The 26,619-nt window shown below is 34.4% G+C and overlaps 1 protein-coding gene across 2 annotated transcripts; it reads left to right on the forward strand.

Annotated features, from left to right (window-relative positions):
* On the forward strand, positions 1 to 26,515 carry bel (ATP-dependent RNA helicase bel). 2 transcript variants are annotated; one of them, XM_022079747.2, is made up of 15 exons: positions 1 to 153; positions 726 to 807; positions 1,205 to 1,291; positions 5,245 to 5,383; positions 6,612 to 6,990; positions 7,550 to 7,771; positions 7,861 to 7,985; positions 8,315 to 8,440; positions 9,327 to 9,471; positions 12,395 to 12,554; positions 14,332 to 14,513; positions 15,095 to 15,212; positions 15,319 to 15,481; positions 16,328 to 16,455; positions 17,935 to 26,515. In XM_022079747.2, exons 1-15 carry the CDS (start codon positions 109 to 111, stop codon positions 18,021 to 18,023), a joined length of 2,190 nt encoding a protein of 729 aa, XP_021935439.2. In that variant the 5' UTR covers positions 1 to 108; the 3' UTR covers positions 18,024 to 26,515. The 2 variants fall into 2 exon arrangements, with proteins under 2 accessions (XP_021935439.2, XP_021935440.2); XM_022079748.2 differs by having other exon boundaries at positions 16,328 to 16,404.
* Positions 26,516 to 26,619: the final 104 nt, after the last annotated feature.

A 26,619-nucleotide genomic window follows, 5' to 3' on the forward strand; every position in this document is an offset into this window, starting at 1 on the left:
CTAAGGAGAATGTAATCATTGACAATGTCCTTTGTCCATTGAGATCTTCTTGTAAAGACGACGCCTGAAAGAAGAGCTCTCTAAACAAACGTCTTGATTAATAGTAATATGAGTAATGTACCCAACCAAAATGGATCAGGTCTAGAGCAGCAGGTAAGTTCATATTTTCAGCATTTTCAGTGTAGAATGGGTAGGAAGAGGATAAAAAATCACTGCCAAAGTGAAGCTGCCAGTTACAGGCCTTCAAGTCCTATGTTATCGATTTATAATATTTTAAAATCGTTGTCTTGTAGTCTTTTGGAATGTGGGGGCATCACGATTTATTGCTTCATTCACTAGAGTTTTATTCATTTGATGCAAAATTTCGATTTTTTTATTACGTAAGCATAAAACAGAAATTAACAGGATTTTTATTCTACGTGTCCTGTAATGGCGGCTTATAACTTTGTGGCAGTGAAAATAGTACACAAATATTTTATTCTGTAACAGCATCATTTTCTTATTATAAAATAAGGTACTATAGAGTTTAAAATAAGAAGCTGGAGTCTGACGGTGTGTAAGGTATATAAATCCTGTTAGAAATATGTTATTTGCTAGGTTGTAAATCATTGCCATTTGTTTCCATCCATTTTATTAAAATTTTACAGTGTCATGTGATTTAATAAATTGTTTTCACTGCTTTTATGTTTCTTTAACATCAAGTAAACAAATTGATTTCCTCATAGTTTGCTGGTCTGGACTTGCAGGGCGGCCGCCAGCAATCAGGTGGCCGCTACGTGCCCCCACATCTTCGTAATAAAGTAGCAAGTAAGTAAGAATGTATGCTGTGTTCTTATTACGGTTTCTTTTCCGCAGTTTGCTTGGAAGATTCGTTATAGAATTTGAAAGTATTGGCCTTGTTTAGACTTTAATGTGAAAGTATGCAGCATGGATTTAGACAGTTGTCCAGTTTTTTCTAGGTCATAAATTTAGTGATGTGAGCTATATTTTGTGCAGGTGTATATTTTCTTTGTTTTATCGAATGCATATTAATTTGTTGCAAGTTTGTTTCCTGAAGTTTTGAGTGTGGTGTTACATGTTAGAAGAGTTGGAAAGGGCATTGAACAGGAATTAAACTGTAACAGTTTTTAATGTTGGTTATTTTGATTACAGTATTAACTTATGTGGACATTTGTTTTAATTTTAGTTGTTTGTTCATTAATAGCAGACTATCAAGGGGGCGAGCAACAGTACTACGACAGTCGGGATAGTCGGGAATACCGCAGCCAGGGGAGAGGGAATTATTCAAGAGGTAAAAGGTCCATTTTAATTTACAGGGTTGATTCCCTTGCTGGTGGTTTTCTAGTATAGCATGCAAGGTATATTTTTAAATTATACCTTGTAAATATAACTTAAAACTATGACTGGGGAATTATTACAATTTTTGGAAGGAGTTGGTGTATTTTGACTTGAAGTATTTGCATTGAGTTATATGTCTTTGCTTAGAAATGTATGTAATGGTGTTTGTCTGTTTGAATAACCAAAACTTCAGTTTTTTATGTTTATTCTTTAAACAGGGTACAAGAAATTAACACCATATAGTAATGTCATAATCTATTTATTTATTTCTAAAACTAAAACCTCTGAAGATTATGATGAACATTTTCATTGTAGTCCTACACAGTATTCTTTGGTGAATTTCGTTTTGATCTATAGAAAAAAATGTCTTGTGTTAACAACATTTTAAATTAAGTTTGTGTATAGACTGGAATAATAAATACATACTTAGTTCAACACAAACATGACGCATCTAAGCTACAAACTACAAGACTTTATTGTTTGTACTCACTTATCACAATGAGAATGTCTTCAAGTAAATTTGTATTTACTATACATGATTGGTTATATATTGTAGCGGTTTAGAGTTTGTAGTATCTCCAGGTTGAAAACTTTGGAAGACAAAGTAACAAATAATATGAGATGGCGTGAACATGTTTTAAGAATGAATGAAAGGATAGAATTTCATAGAAGGTTTTGAATGTGAAAGTGAAATTAAAATATCCCAAAGGGGGATCAAGATGGGACTAGTGGGTTAGGAAAGATGTCGTATATGGAGAAGGAATGCCATTGAAATTAATTCCAAAGAAAGAGTTGTGGAAAGACAGGTAAACGGAGAAGCTTGGATGTCAGGCTATACACTTATCCCATTGAAACTAAGCTTGTCTAATTAAAATTTAAAAATTATAATTCAGCATTTTCTGTGTAAGTATTTGTATAGTTTATGTAATAGCAGGTGCTGATTAAGAATTTATTTAGTGTTAAAGAATGTGTTGTGGGATGTAATACATTCTTTCACATAAACAAGGCAGGTTTAACTCAACTGTAATATGTCATGCTTCTTATCTTTGAGAATTTCAGTTAATTTTTATTAACCTTCCCATTTTTATCAGTGAAGACAAAATTAACTTCAAAAAAAATTCTTTCATATTCTTTTCATTTCCTGCTTTTTCAGCAAGTTCATTTACCCACTTCCTTTTGTCTGCTCCTGAACTCCACCTAACTTCCTTATCCCTTTCACTGTAATCTGCTTGCAATTCAGCCTTTTGTCTTCTAGTTTTGCTACAGTTTATTTTTTCTTTTACTTTTTTCCTTTCTTCGACTTTCACCCAAATTTCCTCCGTCATCCATTCTCTCCTCTTGTTATTTTTAAGTCCAACTATTTCCTTGGCCGTCCATAGAACCATATCTTTAACCTTTGACCAGTGATTCTCTTATCTCATTGTTCTCCAGAGAGCCCATTTGTTAATATTTATTTCAAAGCTGTAACTGAAATTTGTGTTTGCACTTCTGTTTTTGTAATTTTTGGATATCAAGTCATTTCTTTTTTGCCACAGATATTTTTATTTGTACTTTTTCAGTCGTAAGATGATGGTCGCTATCGATATCTGCCCCACGTTTATTTTGCACATCTCATACTACAACTTAATTGAATTTGTCTAAATCTAGAAGTTGCTCTTCCAGTACCTTTTTCTTTTGCCCTTGGTTGAAAAGAGGTACCTTTACCAAATTTTAAGTTTCCAGCCTTCTTGGTTGGTTCACACATCTGTTGGCTTTCCTGCCATCATCTGAGCTTGCTGTGTTGGGTAATCAAACCCTGTACTTCTTTTTTCTATAAATGTAAACACATTGTTACAGTCCCTAGTCTGAGTCTGTAGCTTTTTCCCTTTCAGTGTGGAGATAAGCAGAGGCATCTTAACATATCGCTAGCACTTTTCAACAATAAAAGAAATATGTTTACTCAGTATGGAGCAATTAGTCACTGTAAATCAAAAATTAATTGTTATTGTGGGAGGTCTCTAACATAATGAATTATTCTCAGGCTACTGGGGTGAGGACGAAGGTGGTTCTCAAAACGTCATTAAAGCATCTTACATTCCTGGTAGCCCAAGAAGAGTTCATTTTACATGGTTGCTGTGAAAGCTTCAGATCATATGTCACTAACATGCTTGCGAGGGTTAATTAGGGTTCTAATGCTTCTAGTTATAGTGAGCCAATTGTGCAAATGTGGCACTCATTTTTAGCCTAATATTTAGATCATAAATACATTGGATATGTACCATTTAATAAGTTTTATTTATAGTATTTCTTCTACTTGGAAACCTGTCTGAAATAAAAAATAAAATTCCATTATAAGCAGGCTCCATTGTGTATGCATGTATTTGTGCAGGTATATGTTTTGTAATCCAGCTTCAGATATAATGTAGAAAGTTCTATAGTCTATATCTTACAGAATACCTTGAAAGGACATTGCACTCCAGTTTTTACAAATCACAAAAACCACTGAGAAAATTAAGTTGTGCTGATGACTTGTAAGGAACTATAATTCTTAGTTTGATCTGTAGATTCCTTAAATCTGAAAATAATTATGGGAGAATGGAGATGAGTCTGCCACTTCTGTAGTAAGTTAGGAACAGAAGCTCTTACATGCTATATAAACAGTTGCAGATGGTTTAACATACTGTTATTTCAATTAACTTAAAAATGATCACTATAATTACTTATTATTACACAATTCACACATTCTTAAAATAAATAATAGGGCCAGTTTGATGTATTACTGAATATAAAACTTGAGTGGATGGCACCATTTGGGAGACCTTGAAGCATAGGGCATTTTTATTGCAGTTGATATGTAGTACTTCATTTATTGAATTGTGGACTGGCTTACAACATGTGAATGTGTTCTGAAATATGATATTGACCACATTGAGGACAGTAAAAATTAGTGGCACTTAGTTGTACCACTGTTTTCACTGAAGAATAAGTAGAGAGGCAGAGTCAGTAGCAGCCAGCTACATATTCTACAGCAAGTAAATTATTTTTCTCCTGTCATACACAGTGGCAGCTGGTATACACCAAATACATCTGAGGCATCCAGTTTAACATTTCATTACTGTTTTTTCATACCAATTGTCTTTACTATTAGGAACACTTAGTATGTTTGTGCCACTTTTCTTTAATTTTAGTTTTCTTATGCAGAGCTTTTGCAGTGTTGTTGCCTGCCTCAATAATACACATTCCTGATATTTCACAAAACCCAGCATGATCAGTTTGTTCATGCATTATTAGCAGTGCTCATCATCTTGACTGTGATTGTGTTTTTGTTATGCCTAGTAGAAATAATTGTGAATTAGTGCATGAAAAGCTATGCTAATGCAACTCTGTCACCAAAGATTACAAATACAGGTTCTGAATGAAGTGTGTACATGGTTATGTTGTTTCATTGTAGACCATATGTTCATACATGCAGAAATATATCCACAAGTATTGACAAACTTATATGTTATGTTGAAGTGTAATAAAATGTCTTTTTTAGGACCAAGTTTTTATTCCAATATTCTTCAAGCTCGGTTTTCTAATTACTTCACACTTGATAAACTGTTGTGGTCACAATGTTTTCTCTTACAACTGATCGGCCATATCATGTTTTATATATAATTTTCTTTCATTATCCTCCTGTGCAAATGAACATTTTTTGTGTCAGACATCTCTTGCTCAAAATACTTTGGTGTTTGTGAATTAACCCTTTCTATTCTTATTGCAGTCTTTAGTTCTACATTATAGGCCCTAAAGAAGTGGATTATATAGAAAAAACAAGCACATAAGGAGATACATGATTTAATGTGCATATTTTAAAGGTGGTTGAATAATTGTGTTCAGTATCTTTATCACATCCTGTGGCTTTCCATTACAATTGTTACACAGGCAGTCAACAAGGTCGTAGTGGCGACTACGGTAGCAGTTACCGCAACAGGCGGAACGAAGGAAACTATAGTGGTCAGCCATACACTAATGGAGGAGATCACTGGGGAGGAGAAGGAGGTAGCTACCGCCCTGCAAGCAGGTAAATAATTTTTCTGTTTATTCCTACAAGTACAGGTAACCCTCAATTTGCGCCAATTCAGAATAACGCCGATTTTGAAACCAGCAAGTCAAAAAGTGAAAAAAAATATTTTACTGTTATTTATATTGTTTTGTACTGATTCTTATAATAAATCGTAATTCTTACATCGCTGATTTTGAATAAAAATTATAAATACAGTCATCTCTGCAATTACGTATGTTTCGTTAATGCGAATTTGCTCCAATGCGATCGAAGAATCCGTAAAAGCTGTTTGTGAAATGCAAACTTTTGCATATGCGAGTTTGCTCTTATGCAGTTTCATTCCTGGCGCTTTAAACTTTCAAAGAAGTAATTTAATCTCTGTGGAAGTACCAGGGTTATTTTTGCTACACGATTTTCTATAGGTCGGTGTCTTACATGAATGCAACTATCGCATAACAGCAGAAATGACTGTACACATCAATCACATGAAAGAATCGCGGGGACCAACAAATTGCAGATTGTAAGTGTATAAAATATATATTTTTAAATTCCCTTTATTTTATTTACGTTATTTCTGAGCTTCAAATGTAAAGCCATTATATTACTCGTCAATGTTTGTGTGCTGGGAACGCATATCATTGACTTCCCATTGATTTACATCATAAAAATAGTTTCAATTTATACCGGTTCATCCAGGAATGCATCCCGGGCGTAAATCAAGGGCTACCTGTAGTTGAAACCATTAGTCATTAAACTAGTTTTATAGAGGCACAGGATTCTTTGTGCAGCAAGTTCTGTTAACTTGTATTTGCAGTAATTTCTGTGCAAAATTATTGGAAATCTCCCCTAAGCCAAAGATGTTTGTGAGATGGTAATCACTTATGCCTTAGGATGTGGGAGGTACAATGAAACAACATAGGCATAAAATAGTTCCACAGGACAGAAAATAGGAATTCAATAATTTATTTCTGATTTTGCAAAATTTGATTTGTTTGTTTATTTATTTATTTATCATTTATGTAAGTCAGGCTCTATGGTAAACACATTTCTGTTATTAATTGTTGTACAAGTGATTTATTTTAAAAATGGTAAAACACCAGTCATCAAATGTGTAGACAAGTTCTTAATTTTGAATCTTATTTTTGTCATACTAATGTTTCTTTGTTATTGCGTATCGTTAGGAAGTACAGTATGTACTAGGGTCATTCTCCACAAATTTTGATAATGACAGGGAATTTTCTTGCAGGGATAGTGATTGGGGTGGTCGAGGAGGTGGCCGTTGGCAAGAAAGAGGAGGAAATGAACCTCCCCCACCACGCAATGATCGGTGGCAGGAACCACAAGGTGGACGAAACTTCAGTGGTGGCGGCGGTGGCGGCGGCGGCGGCAGCAGCAGCAGTGGTGGTGGTGGAGGAGGAGGAGGAGGAGGAAGTAGTAGCAACAGTGGAGGAGGTCGCTGGAAAGAAGGCCATTCTCAGGAGGTGGACTGGACCGTTCCCACAGCAAGGGATGAACGTCTTGAATTTGAGTTGTTTGGTTCAGGCAATACTGGTATCAATTTTAACAAATATGAGGACATTCCCGTGGAGGCGACGGGAGACAACGTACCAGATCACATTATCAGTGTGAGTAACCATTGTTATGGATTTGTTGTGGTATCTTTTTAAATGTTCTTGACTAATCTTATTTTCTATGTGAATGGATGTTTGGCCATGTCTAGTAATTATGAGTTCTAACCATTTCTGAGGTACATATTTACCTGAAACTATGGCAGTTCTTTGATGTTTTATGGCAATTTTTTTTATTTCCCACAAAACAATTTAGCATTTTTGTTGTCACAAATCACCGTTTTTGTTAAAATTGCACTTAGTAATCGTAAGTGGCCTAATGTATACATTTTTTTTTTGGGGGGGGGGGGGGGGGGGAAGAGTACAAAGGGCACGTCTGACTTTTAATGCTGTAAAGTGTATTTAGCCTGTATGGCTGATTTAAATTTGAACATGCTGAATCTTGCTACTGAAAAATTAGTAGGAGGCTGTACAAACCATAAGTGTTATGAAGTTCAGCATGTTTAGCGGTCATTTTACCATTTTTAAAAATTTTAATATTTTAAGATGGTTAAAGACTACTGACGTGTGCCCCAGGACACATAACTTGAAATATATTTTCCTGTTTTGTTTCAAGTTTGATGATGTGCAGATGACTGAGATAATCTCCAATAACATTGTACTGGCACGATATGATAAGCCAACACCAGTGCAGAAATACGCTATTCCAATTATAATGGCTCGGCGGGATCTAATGGCCTGTGCCCAGACAGGATCTGGTAAAACTGCTGCTTTTTTGGTCCCAATTCTAAATCAGATGTATGAAAGAGGACCACAGCAAGCTATAATCAATGTTAGGGTAAGTTATAAAATTTGTGAAGTTTTTGTTTTATTTATTTATTTATTTTTGAAAGCATAAAGATTGACAGTTGCTTGCTTATGTTTCAGTCGTATGGTCGTCGCAAGCAGTACCCACTTGGCTTGGTGTTGGCCCCAACCAGGGAATTGGCTACTCAAATATATGATGAGGCTCGCAAATTTGCATATCGTTCCCGCTTGCGTCCTTGTGTTGTGTGAGTGATTTTTGTATACATACCAGTTAGAAGAGGAGGAAAGCAATACAATTGGCACCATTTTTAGTTTTCCAATGTGAGAGTATCCTCTTAGAAATTTTAGATCCTTTAATGCTTATCAGACAATTTCTTAATAATATGGTTATGTTAAGTTATGTTGATGGATATTTTAATTTTATTTTTGTTGTCTGAAGAGGTCAGTGATGGAATTCATGACATTTGAAACCTGAAAAACCTGTGGAAATATAATACTGAGACCTGCTTTCTTGTAGATTGTTATCTTTATTGTTTCAAAGACACATATTAATAAAATTGTGTAACTGATGCAGGTATGGTGGTGCCAATGTGGGGGACCAAATGAGAGAACTGGATCGTGGTTGTCATTTGCTGGTGGCTACACCAGGACGTCTTGTTGATATGCTTGAACGAGGAAAAATTGGACTTGAGAATTGCAGGTAATGTACTTGTAAGCGAATCATACTATTGTGTACATGCAACAAAAGCGCTTATTGTATAAAATTAGACATTTAAATGCCATAGCTACTGGAGTACAAAATTATAAAATGTAAGTCATCTACATTCTAAGTCTGGGATCAAACCCCAATCGTCCAGCCTGTAGCTAGTCACTAAACTAACTGAGCTATCCCAGCTCCCCATAAGCTTTTCTCTAGTAAATGTTATCTATGTGTGCATAATGTCAATTTTAAATATTTCAGCAACAACAAAACATGTCATGTATATGACTTAAAATTCTGTTATATTTTATATTTGCTGTTTTTTGAGTTCTGTAAAGTTTATACTAGTGGCAATTTTAATATCTTCATCAGAATTCCTTGAATTTTTTCACTGATATAATCTGTCTTTATGATAAGCAGGTGTTGGTAGGTAAGTTGGTTAGTTGATTGATTGTTTGATCGATCATTTGCTGTTAAGGGAGTTTGGGCCTTAAGAGATAATAATTATGACTACTCTACTATGTGCATGTACTTATGTAAAATGTAGCACAGTTATTATAACTCTAATGTAAAATCATATTTGATATTGCATAAAATCATATTATATTATTTAATTAAGTGAAGTAACGAATTTAATTTTTTATTATGTAGCAATACTTAATATTAATTTTTATATGCTGTTTTGTGAAAACCATTGAAACAATAAACTTCCATATTCCATTGGCTGTTGTGTGTACATGTACTCACATACAGCATAGCAAAGCAAATATATACATGTTAACATTTTGCAGTTTTAATAATTAAGATAAATTATTTTAATTTTTGTATGCTGTTTTGTTATGCTTTTCAATAAAAATGTTTGTTTCTGTAACATTGGAACGTTCAGGTATCTGGTCTTGGATGAAGCAGATCGTATGTTAGATATGGGTTTTGAACCACAGATCAGACGTATTGTACAGCAAGATGCAATGCCTAAAACTGGTGAGAGACAGACACTTATGTTTTCTGCAACATTTCCCAAAGAGATCCAGGCAAGTATTTGATGCTACATTGTAGTATGTAATTAGTTTAGTACATATAATAAAGCTTACAGGGTAAATACATATCTGTCCATTCACTGACCTGCCCACTCAGATGTTTTAGCTACAGCTTATTCACTAGACAGTTGCAGTACTTTTCAGGCCTAATTCCAGTCCTGTTGCATGTAAAGTCAGAGTTGTCATTTTGTTTCACATTCTTAAAAAAACTTCACTCATTCAACACTTGAAGAGTTCAGGTTGCAGACATTTACATGGCCTTAAAATCTTTTGAGCTTTGGTCACTGTGTGTAGTCTCCATATACCTGCTTGTATTTTATTCAGTCAATGGCTCCTAATTACATATTTGGGAATGGTAGAAACTCAGTTTCTTAATCTGCTGATGCTGACTCACAGACAATGATTGAAACCATTTTATTGTGTGGAATGATTTTGTAGGACAGGTAGCCAAGTTTCTCCTTATGTAGAAGGTATAATTTAAATCAGAGATGATTGGGTTAGCAAAATTGCATATTTTTCAATCATCTGTTAGCATAAATCATTTTAGGTTCATATAACAAGCAGTGCTAGTGTTGCTCCCACCTCTCTGGGTCCTACATCTACCATGTTATTACCAATTATAGGATGGTCAAAATTGGGGTAACCTTTAATGGCATGACAATACCAAATTTTATCAAAATCTGTCTGGTGGTTCTTGAGTTGAAACATGGATAGATGGACAGACACTGTTATCTTTATGTGTTCATTTTATGCATGTAATGCAAAGAACATACATATCCAGAAGTTTTTGTTACACTTCATATTGGAATTCTTTTCAGCATATCAATTCTTAAAGATCTCTAGGGTTGTAATAATGCCTCATAGATGCTTACTCAAGATAATGTGAACTTCTGGAAGAATCTCAGAGGATCATGTTGATTTAAAACAGCACAAATTTATGCACCAACCTAATAATTCTTAATATACCTAGATGATATATAAAGTTGCCCCACCCCTCCAAAAAATTACACATAATCATGGTGTTTAAGCTCATCAGTATTTTATTTTCTAGAAATTCCATTCTTTTTCACAGAGTAGTGGTTTGTTTCCTATGGGTTTTACATTGGGTTTATCTAATTACAGTTTGATAATGCATCATTGGTTGCATTAATATTTATATTTGTGTCAGACATACTAATTTTACATTCTTTATGACTTTGCTTTATTCCTTCAACTTTGATTTCTGTTCTGCAGTTATATTTTGTTAAGTGTTGGTGTTGCAGTAGTTCTTATCATGAGTATGTCTGTAGCAAATCCCATTATGAGTAAATCCATCACCATCCACATGTAACTTGTTTGTTTGTGAATGTGACTAAAATGGAGATGCTGATCTAATCTGCAATAACTTTGTTCTTATGACTCACTTTATGAATGGTTTGATCGAGCGGGTTGGTGTAGCATTAATGCTCTTTAGACTTGTATTCAGGGGGTGTGTGTGATGAAAATTTAAGCCGTGCTGTTTTTTATTTTATTTTAGTCTCCAGGCTGGTGTTTTATACTAGTTTGTCATATTCCAAATCTTATTATGTTCATAACTTTCTGATAGGATCAGAGACTATATAAAAGTTGCAGCATCTGTTTACTGCATCTTTGTAATTGGTCTTATAAATTTCAAATATAATTTCAAATATAATTTCTCTCAGAATATCTTATTACAAATTCTTATATTCATGGCAGAACATATCCTTAATATTTGAAGGCATAGCTTGAATCCAGTCTTCTGCAATTCTGTTAATAGGCCTAATTTTCCCATTAGTTATGTACTGGTGTAACCATCAGCAATGTCTTATTTACTTGCTTACTGCATGCTATCACATAAATTATGCGCCCTATATTTATGTTGCAAAATAAAAAAGAATAAATTCCTGAATATATTATGCATTGAAGATAACCGTGATGAAATATGCCATCATTGCAATTTCATATTCTTCATGTTTCATTGGACTGCTGGTCTTACAGATGGAGTTGAATAGACTGAAGCTACCAATGTCTTCTGCTACCATTAGTTGCATAGCCTTTGATTTTCCATCACTGGCACACGCAAAGTTGAGCTAGTTGACTGAAGGATTGTGGCTGCTTGTAGTACCATAATCACACTGCAGGTTGTAAACTGAAAGTAATTGAATATTCTGAGAAACAGCTTTATTATGTCACATGATGTGTCAGAATCTTACAATCTTCTGGTTTTGTGCTTGATACATTTTGTAGGGCCAAAATTGAAATGTATTTGAATAAATAATAAATTCATGCTATGGAACGTAGCAGAATGTTCCTGTAATTTAAGGTTCTCCTGGTGCTGAAGATGTTGGTTGTGGTCTTCTTGGTTTTGATGCTATTTGATCTTCTGGGTGGTTACGAGTGTATCAGACCACACACGACAACACAGTGTTACAACCAAGAAAAGCATAATTGAAAATTTCTTTCTTTCTTCCACCCTTATAATGTGATCTTGATAATTTTATGTGAGCATGGAACTGTATTATAAGATAGCAGATGCATATTGTACTGTCTGTCACTTGGACATTATATTAAATGCAGTGATGTGTCTTATTTATATACCTTATTTGTTAATAATTGTAGGTTGTTACAAGGGTCTTAATTGTTGACATGTACATTTTCTGTTGATTAAAGTAGTCTGATAAAACCATTTCCTTCAGTTTGTGGAATGTCGGTTTCTGACATATAGCTGTACCAGTCACAAAAAACCCCCAGGTGAATGGCTTTGTTAAGGAAATGAGCATGTAAAAAATGCTATAAACATTTTGACAGCTGGCCCTTCTGCATTGAAGTGCACCATTTCAGCTTGTTTTACCAAGCTCTTCTTTACTTTGTTGGTGGTTGATTATGTTACTTTAATGTGGCTTATTGAACTGTACAGATGCTGGCCAGGGACTTCCTAGATAATTACATATTCTTGGCAGTTGGTCGTGTTGGCTCCACATCAGAGAACATTACTCAGAAGGTAGTGTGGGTAGAAGAGCATGACAAACGCTCATTTCTTCTTGACCTTCTAAATGCAGCTGGATTGAACCAACCAAGTAAGTGCAGGACAGTTCTGTTTTGAGAGCCATGGTTCATTTCTGGCTGAGGAATACTGTGATTTTTCTCAGCTGCCAGGTGATGTAGAATTGCCCCTTCAGATAATTGTGTGGTGGCTACAGCCTCCAGTTCAGCTTCCATACAGTTCTTTATCCTTATAATTGGAGCTGTCACAGTAAATTGATTAAGCAACACAATCTTATATTGTGCATTTTTAAATTTTAATTCCAGTTTAGCTTTAGTTCTCCACATGAGTGGGTTGCTGGTCTCTTATTGTAGCATGATAAAAACATGTTACCATATGTATTCAGCATATGTTCTTCAGTCTGTATGTTCTATTCAGAATACTGTATGAAGTTGTATTTTCTTGTAAAGGAAATAGGATACATTTGTGTTGATAGTAAATTTTAATATCCATTGTTTTCTAGAAAGATTATTATGACAATGAACAGAAACAAATTCAAGTGGTGCTGTTCTGAAACTATTCTTCATTGCTGCTGAATCACTTGTTTGTGTATAGCTATTCAGTTAAAAATGTAATTTGTGACAGCCCTACTTGTTATTTTGTGACCATTCCATATTGTCATTTTTAATGTTAACTTTTCATATTACAGTGAAACCTCGATGCATCGTTTTCGGCGGGGGTGGGAAATAAAAACGATGAATGCGGGAAAACGATAGATGCGGGAAAGCATTAAAAATTTAAAAAAAACAATGTTTCTCTTTCAAAGTTACTTCTTTTTACCAAAAAAGTCTTTAGTGGACAACTGGTTTGTCGAAACTTTACGTTTTAGACCAAACAGAGCACTTTCCACGTTCAAAGTGTTTTCCTCGTCACGTTCACTAATATTAAGCGCATAAAAGAACGACTTCACTTTCGCCAATGCAGCGTGTGCTTCGGCAAAACTCGGCAAAGCTTCGGGCTCGCATTCGTCGTCTCCCTCTTCCTCACCACTCCAACCCCCTTTGCGGACAATAACAGGAAGAATGGAAATACTATTACTGCCGAACTCAACGAAATGTAGCTGTAGAAGACCCTGAACCGCTGGAAACGAGATGAACCAGAAGAATGAAAAGTGCTGCCAGCCTTTCCTTTGTACTTGTAATAAAAGCATTTGTGAAGAAATTCACACTGCACATGCCATCTGGCATCGCTGGAACGAAATATGAGTGCACCCTAATTAAAATCGTAAAATTTCTGACAATGAGCACCGCCATTCACTCCAATATCACCCCTGCACCGCTGACCCTCATTCCAAAAGAATGTGCTGGTTGGGCGACATAACAGGTTACCGCTACTGCGTATTCCAAAAACATTGTGCGTCTTTCGGTATTAATTTATCTCAAAACCCAGCATTTTAATTTCTCAGAAACGATCATTGCGGGAAAATTGTGGGCCGGGACTAAGATTTTTGAACGATCGATGCGATAAAACGATAGTTCGAGGAACGATAGAAGCGGGAAAATGTAACATTATTTTATATGGGATGTATTCGGGACCGAACAAAACGGACGATGCATCCGGGAAAACGATAGTTCCGGGAACGATGGATAGAGGTTTCACTGTATCATATTTCAGTAAATTCTAATGAAAAAATAACAGGTGATTATCTGTTCAAAAGTAACGGGAATCTTGTTTACAACCATTTTAAGATGTAGGAGGTGGTTTTAATGACTTTGTCATTGGTGATAAATGGGTAAGCTTTTCTGACTTGGAAAACTTGCTTACACTGACAAAATCTCTGAAATAATCAGGGTTGAACTCCCATGTTTCAGCACCTGAATCGTTGACTCTTGTGTTTGTGGAAACTAAAAAGGGAGCAGATTCTCTTGAAGAATTTCTTCATCATGAAGGCTATCCAGTTACATCAATTCATGGTGATCGTAGTCAGAGAGAACGGGAGGACGCACTGCGAAGATTTCGTTCAGGAGCAACCCCCATTCTTGTGGCTACTGCTGTAAGTAATATAAGCATTCTGTTACTAGGGCATGACAGGAACTAATTTTACAACCAAAATACTCTTACAAAATAGTGTGTCATCCATCGTGTTACTTTTCGTTTTTACCTGGTCACTGTATAGTCTAGGATTTAAAGCTTGTGGATAATGAATGGTGGCTGCTTTGAAACAAACACAGTTTAGGGATCACAGTTTTAGTAATATGAATATGAATTGCATATTTTTATTTATTATTTTTTTAATTTAATGTGTGTGAGTGAATACATTTTCCAAGGTCACTGGTATGTTTTGAGTGAAGTTACTAATTTTAAAAATGTTTGTGTTTGCATGTCTTTAATATTATATCCTCCTCTCCACCTTTAAAATGTATTTATATACCCACCCCTCCTAGATACTTTATTTTATAATTGAGCCAGGATTGCTGCAGTTTTTGATTGCTGGTATATTTACAGCTTTATGATGATTGATGACATTTTATTGCTCATTCATTGTGTTGACTTTTTACTGGGATATGAAACCTGGAAAGAAGTTTTTTTCTCCAAATAGGACTTGTCCCATTGACATATTCTACTTTTCCATAGGTAGCTGCCCGTGGTTTGGATATTCCACATGTGAAGCATGTAATAAACTTTGACCTTCCATCAGATGTTGAAGAGTATGTTCACCGCATTGGACGAACAGGCCGCATGGGTAATTTGGGTATGTGTCATCATGGATCATCTTTAGCCCCCATATAAATTTTATTGTTAATGGATCAAATACAGTTAAAATACAAATATTATGATCGATTTTTCCATGTTTGCAGGTTTAGCAACGTCTTTCTTCAATGACAAGAATCGTAATCTGGTCCGAGACTTGGTGGAACTGATAGTAGAAACAAAACAAGAATTGCCTACATGGCTGGAGGCCATGGCATCTGACCAACGAATGCCACAGAATAACCGACGCAGTGGTGGTGCTGGAAAGAGGTGAGATGTCAGAAGTGGATGAATACATTTAAATGTGCAGTTGTGAGTGTTGAAAAATTTTGTTGCTTAAATTTCCTTGGATCTGCTTTATAACAGGTAATTGTTTTTAGAAATATGACAAATCAATTTATTTGAAAGGAAGCTCTTTCTGCAAGTCTCTGTTGTTTTCATTTGCCACATGAGAATTCACATTTTGTTGGTGTTTGGAGGATCCAATAAATGGCTTACTAGAGAGTTAAGAACATCTTAGGTGTAGTTGGTTTTCAATGTAGCATCCGTAGAAAGTAGGGCAACAAAAAAGAAAAATGTTAGAATTATTTATTGTAACATCATGTTAGGTTGAGGCTGGTAGGGAAGAGAGAGTCATTTTCCATAATTTACTTGTATGCAGAAAGGCAGAATGTACTTACAGTAACAGCTTAATGTTGCATTATTGGAATTTTACCTTCGAAAAAGGCACCATGATGTCAGAGTTGTCTGATGTTAGTGAACTGTCTGTGCCTACAAATAAGTATGCTCTGGTCTTTATGTTGTCGACTATGATTGCAAAGTCACATTTATAGCATAATTTTGCAGGTTTTGTAAGTCTGATTGCAAAATGTCAATGCAATATTAGGGCTGTATCAGCTTTTAGTTGGATTCATACATCTCTCTAGGTAACTTTTCATTCACTTACAATTTCAGTTAGCAAAGAATGCTTACAGAATTTGATACATAGATTTCATAGTATTTTGCCATCTTTTAAAGTAATTAAAACACTTCAAAGTTTGTAATTAAATAATTTGTGTATCATATTTAAGTAAAACTGCAGAATTATTGTGTGCTTATATTGCATTTGTGTTTTAGATTTAGTGGAGGTTTTGGCGCAAGAGATTATCGTCAGCAAGGTGGAAGTCGTTCGGGATCTTCAGGAGGTGGTGGAGGTAGGAATACAGGAGGTTACGGAGGTTATGGTAGTGGTGGAGGACATTCAGGTAATTTGTTGTGTCGAAACTTGCTATCCTATGGAAAACTACAAAATTCTGTTTCATAGTTCAGTTTTTACATTTAATTGTGATATGGTTCTATATTGGTACTATATCTGGAAGTATGTGGTTTCTGAGTTATCTGATCACATGGCTTCTTAAATTATACTTTAAGTTCATGAAGATATTGAATCATTTTGGGCTCCTTTAACATTTCCCTTCAATATAAAGAGAGTATGTAAACTGTTTGCAGATAGTGGTCGTAACACAGTTTTGTAGTCTCAGTTGAGCCGAGTTGTTGGTTTACAGTTTCTAATGTGTGAAATGTTACTTCTTCACTGAATGACATACTGGAAGAAAATTGTTTCTTTAAGAATGTTTGTCACAATGCTTGATTTATCACATTTTCAAATTTTTGTATAGTTTGAACCTTTCAGATCTTGATTTGTAAATGCTTGCCAAACCATCATCTGAGGAAAATGGAGTTCTGTCTCATGGCATTTATATATAAAATTTGCATGCATTATAAATTTTGAGTGTTAAGTCTTCATGCCTTAAAACTTATGTTGGATGTAAATATAGGTCTCTCCAGGTCCCAAAACATAACTTTCGCTTCTTTTTTTCTTCTTCTTCTTCTGTGTCAATGAATATGTCTACACCCTGTCAATGTCTCAGAATCTCAAATTCACATATGAATTATCTGATGTTCAAATGTTGTGCAGTTTGTCAATTTAAATTTATTAGTATTTTGGTGTGTGCTGTGTAAACAGCAGATTGCATATTCAGAACCTTAAAATGACAATAATTTTCTTTGTGCTTTCATTTATGTGGGAATGTTTGATTCCTTTATTGTTTTTTTCTTCAACCTCTCAATGTCCACTACTGGACATCGGTCTCCCATTGAGGATTTTAGCCATACACTACCACGCTGACCAGTGCGGGTTGGTAGCAGACAAACATCCATGCCTTGAGTGGGACTCGAACCCACGGTCGCAGCAGTCAGGTGCACGAGGATCATGCCTCTGACAGCGTGGCTACTGCGGCCTGCCTTTATTGTTTACAGACCTACAAAGCCATTCACTGGTCTTCTAAATTGTTGGTGTACAAGTACAAACAATTTAAATAGCATTTCTAAAAGGTTTAAAAAGTTTTTGAATGTGTTTAAATGTTTTATAAACACTGTATGTTGTGTGTTTTATCTTAAAACTTGCATTTTGATCCAGAACATTGTAGTGGAATCCATGAAAATGGCAGTAATGCATTTTGTCAATGATAAAAGTCTGTCATTGAACTTGGTACATATCATATACTGTAGTTGGTGAGTGGACAAGTGGTAAAGCCATTAGGGTCTGAGGTATAAAGAAGAATTAAAAATTTATGTTATAGACAGATAGTTGAAAAAATTATTTTAACATGATAATTTACTATATTAATTTTTGATTTGTTTAAATTAATGTCTTGTTTCATATGATTATGTGCTGTTATTAGGTTATTATGGAGGAAATAGCAGTGGGGGTGGCTATGGAGGCTCATACTCAAGTGGAGGTGGTGGTGGGCCAGACTGGTGGGGTAGTTAGATGCATCATCCCTGGAACTGAACTGCCAACCACCAGCTCGAGTCATCTCATGGTACTGTAGTCAAGCTAAATTCACATTACATAAATTCTGCATTCATGAAACATACATGGTCTTTGTGTTGTTAAAGTGGCTAAGCCATATACGAAAATAAAAGTGCATCAGACAACAATGTACTTGGTGGATTTTTGGAACATAATACTTATTACTACTTCATGAGAGAAACTTAACTATAAAAGCAACAGTGTGCGGTTTATTGAGCTTAGGGTTATAATTTCTTCTCTCTTATCACTTTCTCGTGTCAATAAATGCACATGAAAGGAAATCATCTGTTTACTTGACACGTAATATTAAAATGAGTTGTTTCTTCCTGCACCTGATAATAATGAAATATGAGTACTAGTAGTTGAAAATTTCTTGGTTTTGATCAAATGTTTGTCATTTCTTGCACAGATGGGAATTTACAAGTTCCTCTTTTTTCCTAGTTTCTTGAAAATTTGTATCTAACACCTAATTTGAATTCTGTGTATTATTATTACTAAGTAATTTTTTTAAAATGCAGTAATGGTAAAGAGCCTAGTTGTGCATGTTGTAAAGAGCAGCAGCAGTAGCAGCAGCCCCTGCCTGCAGAGCAAATATATTGGAAAATAAAATGAACATGTCAAATGTTGATGATTGAACATTGTAGAACTTTATCTTAACGTATGAAGTTGAGAGCTGCAAGATGGCCAGGCGAGTATTTTCAGGAGAGTGAGCAGTATGTGCTGGAGCTTATCACATTGGAATTGTATTTTTGTGAGTAGAGAAGTCAATGGTATTTCAAAGGTGGATGGACTTTGGAGAGCTGTAGTTATTCGGATTCCAATGAGGAAATGTCTGTTCAACAGTGGAGCTAAGATTAATACACGATAATTAACATACATAGACTTTCTATGTTAATGAACACAGATGAACTTTGAAATAAAAGACTTCATGTGAGCTGATTCATTTGAAGTGATGGAAATATTCTTGAATAACTGAAAATTTAAAGGAAATTGTGCACTGTAAAACTTCAGATGAGCTTTGGAGCAGAATTGAGATTGTTCATGTTCATTCTGAGACATAAAAGTTGGAGAGGAAAGTTCCTTTGTTTACTTGCTGCTGTTGAGGCATATTGCCTTCTTTGCTGAAGTGGCCAGAGGCCAACTGGAGAAAGGTGAAGTAAATGATTTATGTGGTGAGTATCACCAAATATAATACTCGATAAAATAGTGGACTTTGAAGGGTGTGAAAAGTTTGGGGTACGTATGTAGCGTGAATGGGGTAGAGAAAACAAAGGCCCAAAAAAAACTGAAGCTTTAATACACTACATTTCCTATTTATACGTACGGTATTATTTATGTGCAATAAGTATAGGAATATGAATGCCAAGTTTTTTTTTCCTTGTGTGTGATACAGTTGAATCTCGTATATCATATGATACAAAAGATCTTTTAAAAACACACTCATTCAACACATCCTTGTACAAAAGTTACGGGTTTTCACAGGTATCTTGTCGCAGAAAAGGGAGGGAAAGGAGTATGTGGCATAAGTGTAAACTATACAGTTTTTAAAAGAAGTAGCCATTTCATTACCATACTTTATTGTGTTATAAAAATGCATTAATAAGCAAGTCATACCCTGGGAAAAATGTACAGTATACATTTTCTCAGTTTATGTGGTGGTGCTGCTAACATTTTTCATCATATGAAAGAAGTGGCAGCTTGTTGCTAATGAAGCTAATAAAATGTTATTTTATTTAATATTATTTTCCTATTAACATTAACAGTAATGAGAGGTGTGTGTACATTTCAAAACCAAGATTTTGGTTCTGTTGGGTAGCCTACACTAGGCATCCTCACAATATTCATTCTTAGGCTTGAAACGTAGCAGAAAGGTGAAATGCTTCTTCTGCGATTGATAACTGGGATTTATTCCTAGTTTAAGTACTTTTCAATCTGTTGACAGTTTATCAAGGATATTGTTTGGTGACTTTAATGCTTAAACCCTTGAACAATTATTTTTGTGAAGGGAAATTAGAATTGTCCTATGACTAAATTATTTGAAAATCTCTTCAAACATAAAAATTAGTATCTTAGAATTCTACACGAAATAGTGTTTAGGAAATGTGGACTTCGAATTCATAGTCAGCAAGTAACACCGTATTTTCAAATATTTTAACTGATGTGATCTTTCCATTTAATAATATGATAGCCATAATTGCACTTGATTGGACCTGATCTCACATGGCTAGAGGTTATTTTTACAAGCTATTGGTTAGGCTGTGAAAGTGAAAAATAATTTTTTATGCATTTGGAATATATAACTACAGCATATATCAATATTATTCCATTATCTTGACATTAAAGGTAATAATGCGCTTCCTCACCTTCATTTAGGTACACTGCTTTTTATTGAGATCAGTAATTTTGTTAGTTGGTCTAACAAAGTTGTATCCTGCTACATATGGAAATCATGGCCCCTTGCAAGTAATTAAGAAGCTAGTGCTGAAGAGCAAAGCAGAAGTTGGAAACACGCCAGTACCCCAAGCAAATTGTTTTCACGCTAAATATTAAATAATATGAAGTAAATTATATGAAAATCTAAAGAATTGAAGGTAATAGGCAATCAGGGGGCTGTTGCATTTTTACTCTTTCCTATGTTTGGAAACAGAGTTACAAAGTAATGTATTTTCTCATTTATGTTATCTTCATGTTAATCATCAAGAGAACTATTCTTCATTCATTAGTTAATCTTAATATTCACATTCTGATCAATTAACTAGTTTTAAGAAAACATATGTATTGAAATTGTATGTGTGATGCTTAACTGTAGGTGATTTTGTAGAAATTATGGTTTGGTGAAAGTCAGTATGTCTTGAAAGTGTAAATTGGCTTGGTTAATTGGGTCTCCAGTTTTAAATTATGATTGTCTATAATGTCTGTTCATGGGATGTTATATAATTTTAATCTGGAGTTTGCTTGGTTGGGATTGTGGTTTTTTTTTCTTTAGAAACAAATACTTGTTTTGAATTAAAAATTTTGAGACCATTGTCTCTTATATATGAAAGGAGCTGTACTTTAATATTATGTATTAATTTGCAGGTGTATTGTTAAATTGGATTACACATCTTAAATTTCCAAACATCTGTCATGGTTGTTGTTTAGAACTTGGATTTGTGTGTGTATATTTGTAATTGTTTGGCCATCTGCTGGTCTTCAAAATGACCCTTTGTTCAGACATTACTGTCACGGTAGTGAGTAGGAGAGTTTCATTTGTATATGCTTGAGACCGTACAAGTTAGAACATTATTAAACAAACAGGGTTGCTATTGTTGTATACTGCTAGAATCGTTCCATAATATCTCCATCCAGCAAGATTTAAATATGGTTTTAAATTGCACTGAAAATTAAATTTTGGGATTATGATTTTACATTAAATTTTAGGATTATAAGCATGTACACAACACCAAACATTTGTACTATTAGTAGGTAGGTTTTGAGGTTTTCATGTCAGTGAGTGTGAAGACGGCTGTCTTGGTTGTGGCCCCATATGGTCTGATAGAAGTTTATGATTGCCCTGATGGTGGATGCAGCAAGGACCTCTGTAACATTGGTAGACTTCTGTCAGGCTATATGACAGTACAACCCAGAAAACAGCCATCTTCTATTTGTACTTTTGTTTTAAACAACTATTTCTTAAACCAAACGTTTTGGTGGTTATTATGTGATAACTTTGTGGTGATGTACTTTGATTGGTAAACATGTTTTTCTGAAGTTAAGACCTTATTAACCAAGTGCATTTGCAAGTGAACTGTTGAGTCATGTTAGACCATGATTTTGAACTGATCAGAGGGCCTGAGCTACCATCATACATGCTTATATTTAATTTGTTTATTTTCCTCTGAGCCCAATATGATTGAATTTGTAACATAAATTTAGGCTTGCATTTGGTATTTATGTTCTTCATGATTTCTTAAATGTGATTACTGCCAAATAAAAGTTGCATTAAGTTCAGCTGCAGCAAATTAGTGTTGTCTCACTATATAGAGCATTGTGTGTATGAAATATTCTATAGTTAACATAATTTGATTACGAATTTCTGACAGCAGTGATTATTTAATTATTAGTGGCTGATTTTCACTCATCAGGAGATTATTATATTTGATGTACTTCAAAACCTTTTTGAGTTCAGTGGATCACGAGTCTTTGAAATACTTTATGTGTGAAATACATTGTACAAGGTTTCTTTTGGTGCTTTGTTACAGTATTCCATATAACATAGTCTCTAGTGTGCTGCATCTTGTCCACATTCGTGTGACAAGACAGTTGACATTTTTTGGTTATTTCTGGAAACAAAATAGCTTGGCACCAGGAGAAACATTTGTCACAATATACAGAACATTCACAGGAATGCTGATAAATTCACTTTAACACAAATATTATCAGGATATTGTATGAGAAAGCTTTGCACTGTACCATATGCAGTTTGTGTGTTATGGACTAGCTAGATTACTCATAATAGATCTGCAGAATGCTTAATATAACTTCTAAAAGTTATAAATAAAAATATTTAAAAAAAACAAATGTTTACCCATGTGAGCTCTCAGAAGTCATTATTTACTGCAGATTCTACATAAGCTACATTATGCATTAAATCATCTGTGTGTCATGTATGGTTTGTGCATTACGTGTTAAATTAATTTGTTGTGCCCTTTTGAATTTTACCATGATTTAATCTGTGATGAGGGCATGTTCACTCTGTTTTACCTGCTTTGAATGTTAAGTGAACAACTTGTGTTGAACATGAAATTTATCAGATTTGTTGCAAATTCAGTTTTGTTTGTTTGCTGTGGCAGGTTAGTGTTGGTAACTCTTGAGATTAAAACTGCTTGTTGTGAATGTTCAGTATATTTGTGGGATGATGACATCCTTTGTGGTGTAACATTGATGATAATAATATAGCAGTATTACTACATTCAGTCATATATTGTTGTCTTACAAAGTGTATCTTTTGAAAGGTCAGTGGTATGATGTATAAGGGAAGGCAGTTTCAGGTGCTTCCCACAGTAAATACCAAGGGCATGTACACATACAGGGAAACAAACTTTTATCCACTCTTCATTGAAATTGAAGTGAGAAAATGAGAGTACTGTTGGCAAGCATCATACTGCAGATTGCTTAGTCATTCAGTTTTAACAGCACATTGTTCACCAAGAAGCTGGTGACAAAATAATCTGCAACTACAGTGCTAGTAAACATTTCACCATACATCATGTTGAAAAACGTTTTTTACCCCAAGGTATTAATCTAGTTTGTAAAGCAGACTGGTTTACAAAATGATAATGGAACTCTTTAAATATGTTTATTATTGGTTTTTTGCTAAAACAAGCAGTGATGTTAAGATGTGAATGAAGTTTGAATTTCCTTTTTACATAATTAAGATCCTCTAAGGATTTGACTGATAATGTTGCTCGTAGCTTTGATACTTGAATATTGTGAGAATTACTTGAAATATCTTTGGTCTGGAATAGAAGTAAATGTTTGAACTGAGAGAAACAATGAAAATATTACAGCGCAACATAATACACTCAATCCATTAGAGGCTCGTAATTATGTAGGCATGTAGTTACTGCAGGCGTAACTATAGAATGTAGCTGTACTGTGAGTATTGTTAGAGTCTCAGGATAGCTGTATGAGTGAAGGGTAAGGTTTTTGAAATCAGATTTTTAACAAGTAAAAGATTTGATCAAGCATCGTGAGGGTATTTGCTAGTAAATAACTTTTTCTGTGACTGTTTCAAGCAGAAAATTCATGATTCTACAAGAACTCTAGTTCGTTGTTGTGGATTTTCCTCCCCATTGCTATTTTCCCTTTTTGCCGTCCCTGTTCCAGTTTTACAGAATTCAAGATGAAATAAAAATGTTGGCAGATTCTGAGAACTTGAATAGTTACTAAAACACACACATACACATAATCCTCACACCAATGTGAAGTTTTTGAACCCAGTCATCATACAAATATCCTACCATGTTGTAGAGAAGTGGTTGTTTACAAAAATTATACCTAAATTAGGATAAGAAATTGTTAAAAAAAGTAAGAATACTGCCAATGTAAGATGCTTGGTTGAGAATTTACATGAAGGATTTTCATGTTACAAGAAAGGGGAAAGTACTTCAGCTGGTGACTATTTCAAAACAGACAGTATTTTTTGAGCTTTTTGATCTCAGAAACAGTTCCCCGTTGTGCCGGGATCAATTAATGGAAGTAGTTTACATATGTTTTTAATTCCATGGTCTTCCAAGAGACATTGGAATCGTTTGCTAAAATGGCTACATCTGTGATGTTGCAAGGCCTGCAACCTCCTGTAGTATGAACAGTATCTACAAATTTTTGTGTGCTATCAAATATCATGTGCTGTTTGAATTGCAGAATAGTCAAAATGTAATTTTCAAAAGAATTTGGATATTACATTTGTGTGAACCTTTTTCAGTGCCATTGTCCTTTATCTTGCCACTTAACAGTGCAAACACATTTATTAAATAAAGAAGATGCTTTTAATTCATCCATGGTATAAATCCATAGACAACAATAATAATTAATTCAATTATTTATTTTAACATCCTAACTCAACAGCTGCAGGAGCCAGTTATAATAATGATAACAATAAAAAAATTATACTTTTTTTAAAAAAAAATGAAACCTGAATATTTCTCTGGTTTGTGTTTACTCTTCCATGATCATGTTATGTTTAATTGAAAATAATGTGCAGTTCTTGATGTAACTCAGATACTTTGTATTCTTGTTCATCTATTCAATATCTTAATCACATTTGGAAATGATTTGAAATGTAGGGGGTTAAGTAAGGCGCATAAACATTAATGATAATATTAATAGTAGTTCCTAATAGTTGATTTTCAGAAATAGATATGACCTGTTGCTTCATTCCTGCCATGAACTTGACAATTTTGGGATTAAACAAACATGGCAGTCTTATATTCCTTGTCTTGTGTTTAAAATGAAAATGAGGGTGCTTGTTATGTGCTTAGAAGTAAATGTGTTGTTTTTAGTTCTTGATCATTAATGAGTACAAACATGTACACATTCCCGGCACACATTAAATGTTTCTGACTATTTTACATTAAGCACACTGTTTTGAGCAACTCTTCAGGGTGTTACTAATCATTCCAGAGCACCAGTGAATTGTGTCTAAAATTATTGAAAATAATTTATATAATTACAAAATTCTCTTATGTGAATGTAATAATGAAAATGTTCTTTTCAGTGCTTACACAAAGTAGTAATTTTGACTAGTTTACTTGCTTGTTATGATTGGTACTGATAAATGCCCTGATTTTAAGAAACCCTGTGATGAAAAGTTTGTAATGCTCAAAGAATAGTGTGTTTGATAGACAAGTGAACTTAAGCAACAAGCAGCAACATGCTGGGTTGCAGTTACAGTGATTTACGTTACATGAAAGATTCTGCTCTCTTCCATCACGAAAGTGCTATTCATGTTGGTTATTTGAGGGGGGGCTGAATCATTGAATGATAGTTTGGGTCTATGGAGTACAGAGTTAAGTAAACTCCTTGGATATCTGGACCAAACATTTTCTTAACATTTCCGTGCCAACAAAATGTGAATAGCAAAATACAGTAACAATATTTGAGAAAAGTGGTGTCACAGGTACATAATATGAAAGAAAGTGCATGTATACATTTCAATTACTTGGACTGCTCGTGTCTGGAGACTCTTTGTTACATGAATATTCCAAGCTAATGATTCGTCACTTCCCAGAGCCACTGCCAAAGAATGGTTGGTCTGATTATTATATATTATACAGAATGAATGTGTGCATGTGTGTCTGTAGTGTGATTGTCGTGTGAAAGAGGACATTAACAAGTTATTTTGAAAGAAAATTGTGTGAATTTTATTAATGATACAAAAATGTAGTGAAATATTTCATAAAATCTGTATACAGTGGAAAGGGAGGGGGAATTCCCCTCTAGTTATTTATAACCAAATGGGAAATGTGAGAAGTTATCCTGTGTACCTGTGATAGTCACACACTGAACATAGTTCAATGAGACGTATATGTAGTTCTTCTGCAGTTCTGTCCCATAATTTATGTTTCTTGCCCTTCAACTTATTTTTGTGTGGAAGTCTCATAAAACATTTCAGTAGTAATTTTAGATCATTCCTTTAAGTTGACACGTTTTAACAGTTCCATGTTCTCTTGAGTTTGTCAGAAAATATATTGAAAAAGAGCTGTGACTGCAAATCAGTAAAATATATAATATGTTCACACATCATCTTTTGTGTTGACAAAGAGGGATGGCAAAAACAAACAGTAACTCCTTTTCTGAACAATAATTATTGCATTTACAACAATACAGTTATTGTCTCCTTGTTTATTTGTAGTAGTATTGTAAGTTTTGACAAATGACAGGAAATAAAAAACATACAGTGTGTATAATACTTTTTTACCTCTATGAAATCTCATAAATGCTGTGTATGTGTTTATATACATGGTGATTCTTTTTACAGGAGTTACAAGATTTTCAGCAGTAAAATCATTAC

Source organism: Zootermopsis nevadensis, unplaced genomic scaffold, assembly GCF_977971745.1.
Source record: "Zootermopsis nevadensis isolate Lab colony 2312 unplaced genomic scaffold, Znev_1.0 Znev_ptg000004l, whole genome shotgun sequence".
In the NCBI taxonomy this organism is placed as follows: domain Eukaryota; kingdom Metazoa; phylum Arthropoda; class Insecta; order Blattodea; family Termopsidae; genus Zootermopsis; species Zootermopsis nevadensis.

What these genes read in the sequence shown, in the direction of transcription:
- bel (XM_022079747.2), top strand. Translation starts at nt 109, where the DNA reads ATGAGTAATGTACCCAACCAAAATGGATCAGGTCTAGAGCAGCAG. An exon ending in ATTGGACTTGAGAATTGCAG is followed by an intron (nt 8,441 to 9,326) that starts GTAATGTACTTG and finishes TGGAACGTTCAG; the next exon opens with GTATCTGGTCTTGGATGAAG. An exon ending in AGTGGTGGTGCTGGAAAGAG is followed by an intron (nt 15,482 to 16,327) that starts GTGAGATGTCAG and finishes TTTGTGTTTTAG; the next exon opens with ATTTAGTGGAGGTTTTGGCG.